A 13,940-nucleotide genomic window follows, 5' to 3' on the forward strand; every position below is an offset into this window, starting at 1 on the left:
TACGCGTGCGCAATTTCGCGAGCGGATTTATGAAGTGACGAACTCTCTCTCTCTCTCTCTCTCTCTCTCTCTCTCTCTTTCCCTCTCATTCGCTTGGGCGCTCTCATTAAATTGAATTCGACTTGCCCCATTTCTTCGACTCGTATAAATCGTCGAACAATCGATATCTCCGATATATCTCCTCTTCTTCAAACATCTTTTTATATTAATAACTCTTTTAATGTAAATATTATATATTATATGGATTGGACTGTCTCAAGAATAAAGTATTTAATACTAAAGATGATTTTGCAATAATATATTAATTTGTAATACTTTACAGCATGAAACAAGTAGCCAGATCGTTCCTTCCCTCGCTATTTTGCCTTCGAATGTGCTTTCTGCTCTACGTTACGTTTGCCATCATTTCTACCCCGGCGGAAATTAATAAACGCAACGGAAATAAAATGACGTACACGAAGGAGGAATTCGATTCGATTAAGAATTTGAAAAAATCTACCATCCTTCCACAGCAGCGTGGAAATAATAAAGTAAAAATTGAAAATACATTTACCTAATTAAAATTATTTTGATATTGTATCAATTAATTTAGAATTGCTTTTTTCTATTCGACATAATTCTTTCGAAGAAGTATTTTCGACGCGTGATATTACAGAATGAGTTGTGCGCGAATGATAACGGAAATGATATCGGACCGGCTGAGAGCGACGCGCGACGACAAATCTCTGTTTTCAAGCGTGTTTTAATATCTCAGGCGTTAATTCCTTTCGGCTGGAGACGCACAGAGTGACGCTCTCGTAGCGCGGCTTTCCGGTTCTTACGTCGGATGACAAAATGACAAAGGGTTGGTCGCCCCGGGCCAGCGATATTACCGTTCCCGTTTCGGAACTATGCGAACTGTCGTCTACCGTTCCTCTCTTCGGCCGCGTATTGCGGCCGAAAACGCTTCGTGATTGATTATGCCCGCCGTACTTTTGGTTTGCCCGAATCCCGCAAAAGCCGATTGATGGAGAACCTACGAAAAGCAACTCGAAAACGGCATTGCAATATTGATTGGTACAGGAACACTTGGAACAATTAGAAAACGGAATCGAAAGAATTATATAAGAAATAAGATATAATTCATATATAATTCTTTTGCAATATATGAAAAAGAGTGACGCTACAATATTTTTTAAGAAACATTTAATCCATATTACTATACCATATACTGCTTATTATACACGTTTACAATATGCAGTAATATATATAAAACTTATGCATATTTTAAAATAAAATTAAACGTCGTTTAACTAACAAAAACAGGCAGTTTAATAAAAGGAATTCCAGTCGCCGACAGAGACCTTAGGGGCGAGAGAGGTTGAAAGGGAGGCTGTGGATGAGACGGAAGACAGCGAGTCTTTATTTAGTTAAATGCCGCGTATAATTGAGTGTAAGATTCTTTTTTTATTCGGCGAAAACCGACCGCGACGTCGGGTCCCGCCGCGAAACTGCGGGACCGTCTCGCCTCGCGACGCTCGCTCGCGTTTTCCACCCCTTTTCCTCCGTACGCGCTAGCTGCCAGCCACCTGATGGCACAAGGGCCCGACGGGAATGAGATGCAGATTGCCAGAGGCCACTTCAGCCGCTCTAGGGGGAGGGAGTGAATTTTTAATAATACCGCATCCTCCGCCCGCGGCTCCCGGATGTAGGGACCATTGTCTTGGCCGTGCGCCCGCGTCGGAAAAAGGAACGAAATAGTACATATACGAGATGCGTTATATACGGAACGCCCGGTATTATTATAACGCGCTAAAGTGCCGGCGGCGGAGCTGGCAGAAAGGAATTGTCAACGACAGGACATTCCGCTGTCTTTGCGACAGGAATGCCGTTGCATGGGCCGACGCGTTGTAAACCCCTTCGCAGCCCGTGGCCGTGCACTTGCGTGTAAGTGTTAATTTTCTCGCTCCCCGAGATATTTTAATTTAAATCCGCGGACTAAGCGACTAACGCTTGGTGAAAGCGTCGATAAATCGATACATTGATAAGACCATTCGTTGTTGAGATTGTTGTTGTTGAACACAGGTTGATATTCGAAATCGCAACGCGAATGAATCCGCGACGATCAGCGACAAGAAAAGTAGCGCGGCTCTAAATAGATTTCTGGAGGACGTTCTGAAAGCGCGGAACGATTTGAAGTGGATAGATCACGTTACCCCTCGTGTTAATCATATAACTCGGCTAGATGAGTAAGAGCTTGTTACTTTAATGCGCGAAAGAAAAAGATAATGTGAATAAAAAATGAAATCAAACAATAAATAAGTTTTTAATTTAATTTTTATAACATTTTTAATCGCTAAATTTAGAGAAACCTGTATTTCGATCGGTAAAAATTCAACTCAACGATCTCGATCTGTACTTTTATTCGACAAGCAATTTAGAAATATTCTCATCTTTATTGAATGATTTAACGCGGATATTTCTGGTCCAGTTCGGGGGAATATACAAAATGCAGGCACTCTACGGTATCCGTCGACACGGAGAATGTCCTAGAATCGGCCGATATCGGTTATAGAAATAGGTTACGCGGCAAGAGAGGCTTCGATCGGAATTATGAAAGGATGTGGATGCTGCAGAAGAAGAAATACGGGGAGGAAAATACGCCCGACATCCCTCAGAGAGTCTATCTGGATAACGATATGACATTTAAGAGAGAGGCCGATAACGCTGATTTCGACATGTTTTATCCATCTCCTTATATGTAAGCGATGGAATAATATTGTATTAACGTTTAATTAACCAATTACATTGTGTAATACATATTAAAAATAATAGTATGAATGTCTATCAAAATTTTGATAAAATACAATAATATTATAGGATAATCAAAATAATTATATTATATTATTTTAAATTTTTGTAAAATTATATTTTTTTTCAATTATTGTAATAAAATTGGTAATAATAAATCTGACAATTTGTCAGTTATAAATTTAATTCGCGATTTGAATTATTTAATGACATTTCTCACAGCCAGCACATGTCTTTCGCGACAGATAGAAAGAAATTCGTTCCACTCTTGAGTGTAGGTTAGATAGAAGCGTCTACGAAGGAGGAGCGATAGCCGATCAGCCATTGAAGGATTGGGCGAGAAAGAAGGATCTCCATTCCTCGGGTGACTGGTCGAATTCTAATGAGAATCCCAAAGTGACTAACGGTGAGAGTACATGGCTTCGTGATTACAACTCTGCTCGAGAACTTCTCGCTAATTCTGGTATTATTAAAACGTTAAAATTATTAACTTAATGTTGAATAGAACGAAAAAAATACGGTTTCTTAGACTTGAACAAGGATGAGGAAAAACTACACGACGATGATACAGGAAATCAATTAAAAGTCATATCATTATACAATCCAATGCGTGCAGATGATTTTAGCGTTTTGCAGAAATCTTCGCCGATTAGAAACCGAAAATCGCAAAATACACCACTGACGTTGGAGTCGTTAAAAAAGATTGTGTTAGATTTAAGGAATAATTTGACGATAAGTAACAAGAAAGAGAATGTGCTCTCGAAGGGTAAAAAAATTATTCTTATGTTAGTATTAATACAATATTTCTTTATTATTGTGTTGTCTTTACCACGATCAATGTTTTTAAAAGAATCTAGCTGGTGGGACCATCAGCCAGGATCGTCAGCCAAAATATTTAATTTCGAAAGAGATCTTGACGAGCATCCGTATAAAGAAACAATATGGAGGATTAACAGAGGTAAAAATGTAAGCAGTGAAGATGAAAGTGACCCGAGGATTTCTCAAGGAGCAGAACTTCGAGAATTATATCTTGGAGAACAGAATTTGAAAGAATTACATGATCGCTGTAAGCGCAGTAGAAGGAGCTTTATCGCTGATTTAAATAATCAGAAAGATGTTCCTGAAAATAAAAGTCATCGTGAAGCTCGGATAATTAAAGACGCTCTTGGAAATGTAACCAGGATGCAAAAAAGCAAAGGAGTCGTCGCACGATTGTATTCTGATTATCTTGATAACGACGGAAAAAGTTTAACGAGGACTTTAAGTAAGATAAACATTTCCGACTCGCAGTATTCTTTAGATAAAAGATTTTTCTTAAACCATCGTTTTATTAATTTAACGATTATCTCATCAGTACCTGACAAAGTAAATATTTCTGAATTGAGATATCTTTCGATTACAGAACCTAACTTGAACAATTATTCCATCTACAATACATCACTCTTTCTTGTAAAAATCGATCTTCAAACGCATTCGCCAAAACATATCGCCACGAATAAAGTTCTAAAAATAAATTCGAAGAAACTCGATCGACATTCTTTAACTGAAAAGATACCAAAAAATATCGATGATACAGCGGAAGAACACACTATTTCGCTTGATTTTGGAAAGAAGTTTGCTGTATTGAATACATCCGTAGACTCAATACGTTTTTCAACGAACAGCAATGCCGATGACTCTCGGAAGTTTGCGGGAAAGAGGATAAGCGATGAGAAAAAATTATCGGCGTGGAAAAAATCACGACTCGATACGGATGACGGACAATCGAAGGACGCGAGAGCGGAGTTTCCCCAGGGAAATACGTCGCGCGGCTTCGACACGGCAGCAAATGAATCGCGGAGAATCCACGGCGTCGAGACAATCGCGGCTACAAAAAGAGAAGAGATCGAGACTAACGGGACGCGGAAGGAAAACCGCGAACTGATATCCGGCGTGATCAAAGTCTTTGAGCCCCGAGAGCGTTCGTATCAAAAGCAGAAGGCAGAGGCGAGATTGTTAAGGCGAATGAGAGAAGACGGGAGAACGAATGACAGCGACGAGTCAACGGATGCAAATGCAAGGGAAGTCTCTTCGAGCTCGATTGATCTCGTTATCGATGCGACGGTGAAACTGGAAGTCGCGAGTGTAAACGCGTCCGGGATCGGTGAATCGATAATTCGGAAAGATCAACGCGAGGATCTCGTTTCGATGACTGTAGACAATGATTTACGAAAGCAGCAACAGATGGTTCCGTCTCTAAGTGCGACGACTAGTAGTGCAAATAAATTGAATGGAAATTCGGATACCGACAGAATCGATATTCGTGTTGTCGGGTCAAACGGAAATGAGACTATGAATGTAAAGGAGGGTACGCAAACTGTAACGGAGGCTCGCGAGTATCACGAGTCCGATAATCATTTACGGAGGAGATTATTATGGATTTCTGTCGACACCGAAATTGAAGATTCTTTGATAAAGAGCACGGAATTAGTTCTGAATTCCACGATTGAGAGTCGTATCGAGGATGTTATGGACAAGGATCGGCAGCAAAGTAAAATCATTAATTCTGCAGATTCCGGAGAAATTTTAATTACAGTCAAACGCGACGATAACGCTGAAGAAAATTTTGCGTTGCAAAATAATTGTAATCTTCAGATGTCCGACGCAAATCATCATGCTCGTTACAAACGATCTACATATTCCTTTGAGAATCTTGAATCCAATAATGCAGCAGAGAATGTGGAGGTCGGAAAAGAAGTGGCAGTAAATCACGATGAAAAAGAAGAAAATAATGAAGAGTATAAAAATGTCGAAAGAGTTAAAGGGAATTATAGTGATAGTGAAGAGGATGTAATGGAAGGTATAAATTGATGAGATTTTTATAGCAAAAGTAACGCAAATGTAAAAGTGATGTAATGCGTTTATAGATAATGATAGAGCAATGGAAAGCGAAAGAAGAGGACGAATTTCATCTAGGCATCGAATCGATCCTGCGAGGGCTAAAATCGATATGTTAATTAAGCAAAAGCTTGAAAAGAGGAAGAAGAATAAGGATAGCGATTACAGGAGAAAAAAACGTAGTATGTTAGACATGATCGAATATTATGATTATGACGATAATAATGAAGAACAAGAGAGCGATGCGCGAATAAATGAGCAGGGAATTCGGAATAAAAATAATGAATTTTTGATCGAAGATGAAAGATCGGAGATGAAACGTGGTAAGATTATATATAAGCGTAATAAATAGAATTAAAATAAATAAAATATAGTGGTAAAAGAAAAATTTGTGAAATTGATCGTCTATCGATATTTTAATTAGCTGCAGAAGATAAAACAACGTGTAAACCAAGTGATTTAGGGAAGAAAAAGAACGAGAACGCCGAGGCGGTGATGAAGGAGGAACGCGAGAAGGCAAAGAATAAAGAGCCAAAGGAGCAAATCATTATCGATCTTGGCGAACGTAAGAATAAGACTTTAAAAAATGATCAAAAAGACAAAAAGCCATCCGGTGCGTCAGAATCAAGCCTCGGAGATGCGTTGAGTAAGGGAAAACAACTGTCGACTGAGAAAAACTCGGGAAAGATTCGTCAAAGCGAAGATTATAGGAATAATATTTATGGAGAAAAATCGACAGATTTGAAACCGAAATGGTAAATTGAATTAATTTGTGAGTTATAAGTGATAATATCTTGTCGTGACTTTGTTATTAACGATATAACGAATAAATATTTTAAACTATCTTTTATTTTAAATATTATGATCCAAATGACCAAAAAATAGACGTCTGATAGGTTGGACCAATCATTTGAGAACGGAATGGCTTTGCCGAAGAATTCAGAAGTGGCATTAAACGATAATCGTAGAAAGAATCCTGATGTTATCGAAAATATTTTGTTAGATATCCAGCCTATCAAAATCCTAGAGCAAAGCAGAGAGCTAGAGGCTTGGAAAAATTTTTACCAAGACTTTGAAAATGAACGGTATCATTGCTTGTAAATCGTATCGCAAAATATATATAAAATTAACATACATATAAAGAAACTGAAAGTTTTATTTATATAATTATTAATATAATTAATTAATCTAAATTTTCACGGAAATTGCATATTTTTAATCGGTCATATTTCTGAATTATATCTGTTTATATATAAAAAAATTATTTCTGTTTATATTTAAAAAATCCACAGTCAATCGTTAAATGTTTTAATTGAAAATAATTTATAAATAAAATTTAGAAACGTTATTTGTTAAGACTGTGTATTTACAAGCTTCCAAATTGTCTAACAGTTTACTTCATATAGACCAGAAGATTATTATTATCAAGGGAAGGATCGAAGTTATCCGAACGATGTCGAATCTCTATACGAGGAATTAAAGAACGTATATGATTGGACTGACGGTGAATTAAAGAGCGGACCCCGCCTCAGAGGCGATCAAAGACTGCGCTATGAATCGGATAATAAACTCGACACAAATCCCTCTCAATTACAGCCATTGGACGATAGATTCTTCAGCTCAATTCAAAACGACGATGAAGAAAGAAACTTCCAATTGTTCAATACATCCTGGACAAGTAAATATTAAGTGCAATCAAATATCTCTTACTTATCTTTATTTTAATTAGACCTATCTGCATAGTGTTTGGACATTTTATATCGATTTTTATTTTAATCGCAGATCTATTTCTACTTTTTGTATTTTTTTTAAACGTCTCATGTTTACAATCTTTAATTTGCTACGTTATTTTTATAACGCTTATATAATTATAGTATAATATATGTGAATTTTATGAAATGTTTGCTCGATAGTTGCAGATTCGAATACTACTACGACGAGCAATTATCTCGCGCTTAAAGTCACGGATAATATATTTAAAGACGGCCTCGAACAGAGTAGTTTTACGAAGGAAAATTTATCGCAAATATTTTCTGTCGGTACCGAGTCAAGTGTATCTAAAGTACGCGTGTAGTTATCATTAATCACAATATAATTAATCTCAATATAATTAATTTCTTTGCAAATATAATGATACACTGATATATATATATATATATATAGATTATACAGAATAATCCGTTTCTCAAAAGAAGTGCGACAGGACAGTCGCGGATCAACATAGATTCCGGTTCTCCGTACGAAAATCGAAAATACATCGAGTCCGAGACGCGGAAAGTGCTGAAGCGCAATGTAAATTCGGAGAAACAAGCGGCGATTAATTCGCAAGACTTGGACGAGTCGTTTGTGGAATCTTTGGATTGGCACGATGATTTCGACGATAATGATGTGAAAGTCAGGCTTGGCAGAGGACTGAAGGCCGTAGACGAAGCAATAATTTCTGGCTCGAATAAAACTCACGATCAAGATAACAAATTAGATATGACAAATATAACCAATATAAATTCTAAACTTTATAATTCCTCGCAAATTTTTCGTGATAATTCATCGATCTCGCATGATTGGTATAATAATATAACTGCGGACTTAATCAATGTATTCAACGTTCATCGTGATACATCCGAGTGGAGTACTAAAAAGATTCAAGAGCCGATTTTGACGAATACAATTTATATTATGGATGATGATGAAGATCTTGAAGCTGCTGAACAAAAATACGTAAATAATCAGACAAGGAGAGTCAGAAGGGCAGCTGCTTCGTATCGCACGTTTTATGACGACGTGAGCGGGAATCAAGGCAATTCCTATGAGGCGGACAAAACTCTGAGCGATCATTTTCAACTTTCAAATATTCTCGAGGATCAATCCGACGGGGTATATAACGAATACGCGGCCACAAATTTGAATAACGACATACAAGACTTCGATCGATACTCGCAGATCCCTCGAATCGATTCGAGAAAGAGAGAAAATTCTAAAAAAAAAAGTAAGAAGAACAAACAATCCACAAGGAAACATGCGAAGAAGCATAATTCACATCCGTCTTCGAGTAGAAACAAAAGACATCACACGCATCGATCTGACGTGTCGAGAAACGCTAATCGAGACAATTTGAAGCCAAAGAAGAAGAGCAAAGTTAAAGCGTCTTCTCTGACCGGACGCACCAGAATCCAGAAAAGTAAAACGGCCGAGCAAGGTCTGCTTCGTCGGGGAGTGAACGAGGAGGCACCGAGTGAAAAAGTGCTTTACGAGAACGCGGAGGATCGGAGTGTGAGTGAAAAGGCGATCGGCGATCGGCGATCGTCGCGTAGTAAATCGCGCGACTGGGTTAAAAAAGAGAAAAGAATTAAGGATGACTTTTCAGACAGTGAAGCCGGAAGAGGGCAACGCGCGAAGAAAGGAAATTACGCTGCTCCTCGCAGCCGACAACGTCGACGACGAGTCACAGATCGACGTCGCTCTTCACGGTGAGCTAGCTGGAAAAATCGTCGAGCAGATATTTGAACAGGCAAGTAAAGAATCGCGTCGCGCGATATCAAAGCTAACGTTTTTTCTTTTTCATAAAAAAGATTTATGCTGTTTACATTTATATGCAAAGATCATGGATAATAATTAGATGTCGTATAGATTCAAAACAATGATCAATTAAAAAACGTCTTTGGTCCTGGGCTTCGACGCAATTACAAAACTGAAGACGTGATAACGGCGAGTGATATTTATCGGCAAAAACTTGACGAGAATGAAGTAATCACTATTATTTAATTTAAGAAATTTGATTGTGTTCTCTGTAAAAAAAAAACTTTGATAATTTTGAATTATTGTATTTCTTAAATAAATGTTAAAAAATTTAGACGAATCACACGGAAACAATGATGAAAAGAATTAAGGAGCTTCTCGGTAAGTTAATTCTGAACGAAGTCCAGAGAAAAACTTGCGTTTCCTTATCGCCGAATATGCGAGAATTTTTAGGGTGGATGCTGGAAGTGGATCGAGAGGAGGAACCATTGGAAGAAGTATATTCCATAATCTTTAAATATGTATTACAATCATATCGTGTGTCACACTTTTTTTGATTAATACTAAGTAGTAATTTTTAAATCAGGTACCACCGTTGCCATTAATCCGCCAGGAAATGATTCCGGAACAGAATCTGGGACATAAATTCCTATTTTACAACACTTCCAAAGGAGAAGATATTAACGATTTACAGAAAAAAGTGAAAGTATTGGATACTCTAGTAAAGGAATATAACGCTTTGACGGCAAAAGAGAAAACAAGGGTCCAAACAGTCCACGATTATTTGGTAAGACTTTATTAAAAAGTTGTAATATATATCATTATTTGTTGATGTGTGTGTAATCAACAATTTATATGAAACAAGAGATATTAGAAAAATAATAGGAAATTATATCAGAAAAGAATATTACAATTATTTATAGATTCGTCAATTAAATCTACTTCTGAGATATATCGAAGAGCGAGAAAGGAAAGGAAAGCTTGCGTCGGTATCTATTGAAGCAGCTAGAGCTGGAACAGGAAATATTCTACGGTATCAGAGCGCAATGCCCAATGTCACTAATGCAAACTATTCCATGACAAAAGATGCATTCTCTTTGCCAATCGATACATCGCATAATTTTTTTCGGTTCAATAACATCGCACCCAAAGTGACAGATAGACAGCATCACGATGGTACGTCATGTCTCTCGCAATACATTTCACGATTTATCAATTATAAGATGCCTTTTAAAAATAATATAATTGATTACTCAAGAATAAATATTAAAATTTCGGTGTGAAATGCAGTAAACAAATATTACTGGCGATGTTTCTTCAACTATGGTATCGGAAAATTAGTATATCGGAAATATTTTCGGTCTAAATACCATGGGGGGCGATAAACTATTTCTGCGTCGAAACGATAAAAAAAAAAAAAAAAAAAAACGTGACGGCCTCGGCCAAACTTTTAAAATCGTGTAATTATATCCACGTAATATCTCATCCGAAAATTGCACGGTGAAATATTTGCTTGGCGATTATTTTCCATATTATTTTCTGATACTAGCGCGATCAAACTATTTCGTTTAGTAACTTTGTCGTATTTTTATTCTTTATATATTTTTCCAAAGAATTAATAAAAACTTATTCTCTGCTCCATATATATATATATATATATATATATATATATATATATATATATATATAAATATATTTAAAAATTTCCAGGCCACACTCATCGCAGAGAAACGCGTAGTCTTGAAATCCCATCGAAGCAATATCGCAAAACGAAGCGCCAAAAGTTTCGTAATTATAAGAAGAACGAAAATAATAGAAAAACGAAGCGAAAGCACAGGAAGCATCGCAGTAATCACAATCGCGCAGGATCATCGCCGGGATACAAAAAATCACGACAGAAGCGTGCGAGTCACGAAGGAAGGGATTCTCTCTATTTAGGCTACGAGGAGCCAACGATTTACGATTCGTTCGATCTTCTTGATGCAAGATTGACAGAGAAGAAGAAGAAGAAGAAGAAGAAGAAGAAGAGAGAACGGGAATTGGCCGATAAGAAAAACATGACCGAAAATGATAGGATGCTCAATTTGTTACCAATAAAGGGGAAGAATCGCTTGGAGGACGAAGTGATACTTCTCAACAAGCGGGAAGCTTGGAGAAAGGAGAACGAGGAACAACTGGAGGAAGTCGCCTTTGGCAAAGACATGAGGAATGGCACGAGAAGGGAGAAGGAACGTTTCGAGAAATTGATGGAAGGAGATAAACATAAGCCGATCGATGAGACGAGTTCCAGGACGAAGCGAGAGGACATCATTCGCGTCACATCAACCATCAGAAACACAGATCGTTTCGATAAGTCTCATTCAGTATCCGAGGCCAGTAGTGACAAAACGGGAAAAATTTCGAGAGCAAGTTACGATAACAGCGATAACGGCGCGAAGGATACGGATAAGTTGAAGTTGGTGGAGGATAAGATCAATGTTTTCGCGGATAATAAAACCAATGCTGCAATTGATACAGCGACTGCGGAAGTCAGCACGAGAGAAAAGTTAGTTGTAAACGCGGGAGCCAATAACCAGGTTAAGGGAAAACTTTGCGCTATAAATCGCGAGACAAAAATTGACAGGACGAACGGAAGTACGAGCTTCGCAAACTTGACGAGCGACGCGAACATTGGAGTCTCTAAGGAGCGACAGAAAGTTTCGGCAGCGGAAAAAGAAGCGAATGATAACGCTGTAAAATTAAATCGAGCGGCGAACTATCGAAGCGAAGAAATAGATCCTGAAATCGAGCTGAAAAATCTGAGACGAGAGGGACGAGAAAAGGGGATTTATGGCGTCGCAGATTGGAGAATGATCGACTTGTTTTACGATGATGATGATGATGATAATCTTTCGAGAAATAAATTAAGGGAAAAATATGTAGCTAAGTCAGACGGACCGAGTGACCTGGATCCCGAAAATAATTTGGAGCTTCCAAGATTAAGAAATAATAAATGGTCGAATGACGTCGTCGAATGGAAGTTGTTGCCGGTAATAAAAAGTTCGCCGCATTATGATGATCGTGCTTTATCACGCGTTCGTTTAATAGAAAAGAAAACACCTATATCAAATAACATCAAAAATGTCGAAATTGAACCAAATGCTTATTTAAATAGTGGCGAATTTCGGCGATTGAAACATCGCAGAAGGAGAAACGGTGAAATATTTCATATCTCGCCTGTATTAAGAATAATCGACGACGATGATAGTTTTTCGCGTAAAATTCGTTGGAAAACAAAACGAGCGTCTGAGATAGCGGAGTCAAAAGATTCACGAGTAAATCCCAAAATTTCTCTCAAATCTCGAAAACTTCCTCGACTAAGGAACAACAAAAGATGGAACGACGTTGCAGAATTTGAAGTGCCTTTTGCGCCAAAAGATTATAATCGTAAACTCTCTCTCCGCGAAATATCACGATCTCGCAATGATCCAGAGCTCGACGATCGACTGATCTACAACGAAGTCGGTCTACGATTGCCGGTCAGATCTTATCGATATTACGACGATTACGAGGACTCGCCGACCTTTCATTTCGTCCCGAATATTCTCAGGAGAGACGACGACGCGTATCGATATCCCGCGGGAGCGTATCTCGAGTATGGCCCCTTTAAAGAGCGGATTCGCGACTCGAATCGACGACTCGCGAGTCGAAAAAGGTTTCGCTTGAAAACCTCAGGAGAAGAAGTCGTCGATTTTCCGGCGGATAATTTAGCAAGCAAGACCTCGAAGTCGAGTCCCGTGCACGGAAAGTTTCTCGTGCAAACGGACGAGCCAGCTCTCGCGAGTCGTAAAAATTATTTCTCGTACAGCAAAACGAAATGTACACGGAAAACGAGAGAAAGTAATGAAACAAAATCGAAAGAGCAAGCGAATCTTTTGAACAATAAAAAAATTTAATAACTTGGTGCGAATAATTTCTTTCCAGCTAAAAATGTTATATAATATGTTATACAATATGGGAAAAAATCGAGCAACTTGAGAACCGTAGCAAAGTAACATAATGAATTCCAAGCGCGAAAAAAAATACTTTGTAACATCGCGTTATATCGCGTTGCGCTCTCAGATTGAATTGCGACACGATAATTGACAATGAGCGTCTAAATAATTTCATCGGATAAATCAGATAAATCGTCGATGCGCGTTATCGTAATTGACACATTCGCCGTATCTACGCGCCAGACAAGCCTGTGAAACCTCGTAAATCGTCCTAGCTCGGCCGGGATGAACTCGGTGTCGTCGCGTGTTTGCATCGCCGTTCGTGTTAATCCATCTATGCAAAGACCACCTCTGCAGTGCAGTTAATGGCGCTATCTTTCAATAATTAAATTAACAGGTCGTGTCAAAAGTTGAGAGACTTTGACATACGAATGTTGCATCTTGATTTATTATTAAATTACAGTAATTCGATATAAATTATAACGTAGAAAATCGTAAAATATTTTTTAAGCTAGGAATGATAAAAAAAAAAACTCCTTTCTCTCTCTCTCTCTCTCTTTATTTTAGCTTTTGTCTCATAGTATTATTATCATTTTCATTCAGTTAGATTTAATTTATTTGCGCTCCCGGAATACTTTGAAAATCAATTAATAAAGTAATCAAGATACTATCATAATTTTGATATAATTCTCAATAGAATAAATATATATTAATTCATGGTACAAACTATGCTCGAAGAAATAAAAAAAAATGAAGAAAATAAAAAATACTACGCAAAATACA

General features: G+C 37.8%; 1 protein-coding gene across 1 annotated transcript; it reads left to right on the forward strand.

Annotated features, from left to right (window-relative positions):
• The first annotated feature begins 323 nt into the window (after positions 1 to 323).
• Positions 324 to 13,118, forward strand: LOC138942734 (uncharacterized protein PF3D7_1120600-like). The gene is made up of 18 exons (XM_070313202.1): positions 324 to 530; positions 2,065 to 2,228; positions 2,471 to 2,740; positions 3,069 to 3,253; positions 3,320 to 3,556; positions 3,641 to 5,629; positions 5,697 to 5,990; positions 6,098 to 6,422; positions 6,564 to 6,752; positions 7,074 to 7,345; positions 7,587 to 7,735; positions 7,831 to 8,937; positions 9,032 to 9,175; positions 9,295 to 9,411; positions 9,519 to 9,680; positions 9,770 to 9,970; positions 10,107 to 10,312; positions 10,910 to 13,118. Exons 1-18 carry the CDS (start codon positions 324 to 326, stop codon positions 13,116 to 13,118), a joined length of 8,427 nt encoding a protein of 2,808 aa, XP_070169303.1.
• The last annotated feature ends 822 nt before the right edge of the window (positions 13,119 to 13,940 follow it).

This window comes from Polyergus mexicanus, unplaced genomic scaffold (genome assembly GCF_030449975.1).
Source record: "Polyergus mexicanus isolate NDT 795.1 unplaced genomic scaffold, iyPolMexi1.0 SCAF_23, whole genome shotgun sequence".
NCBI classification, from domain to species: Eukaryota; Metazoa; Arthropoda; class Insecta; order Hymenoptera; family Formicidae; genus Polyergus; species Polyergus mexicanus.

Coding starts and splice junctions, on each gene's coding strand:
- LOC138942734 (XM_070313202.1), top strand. CDS start 324: ATGAAACAAGTAGCCAGATCGTTCCTTCCCTCGCTATTTTGCCTTCGA. Junction 2,741..3,068: donor TTTTATCCATCTCCTTATAT/GTAAGCGATGGA, acceptor TCTTGAGTGTAG/GTTAGATAGAAGCGTCTACG. Junction 10,313..10,909: donor ACATCGCATAATTTTTTTCG/GTTCAATAACAT, acceptor CACTCATCGCAG/AGAAACGCGTAGTCTTGAAA.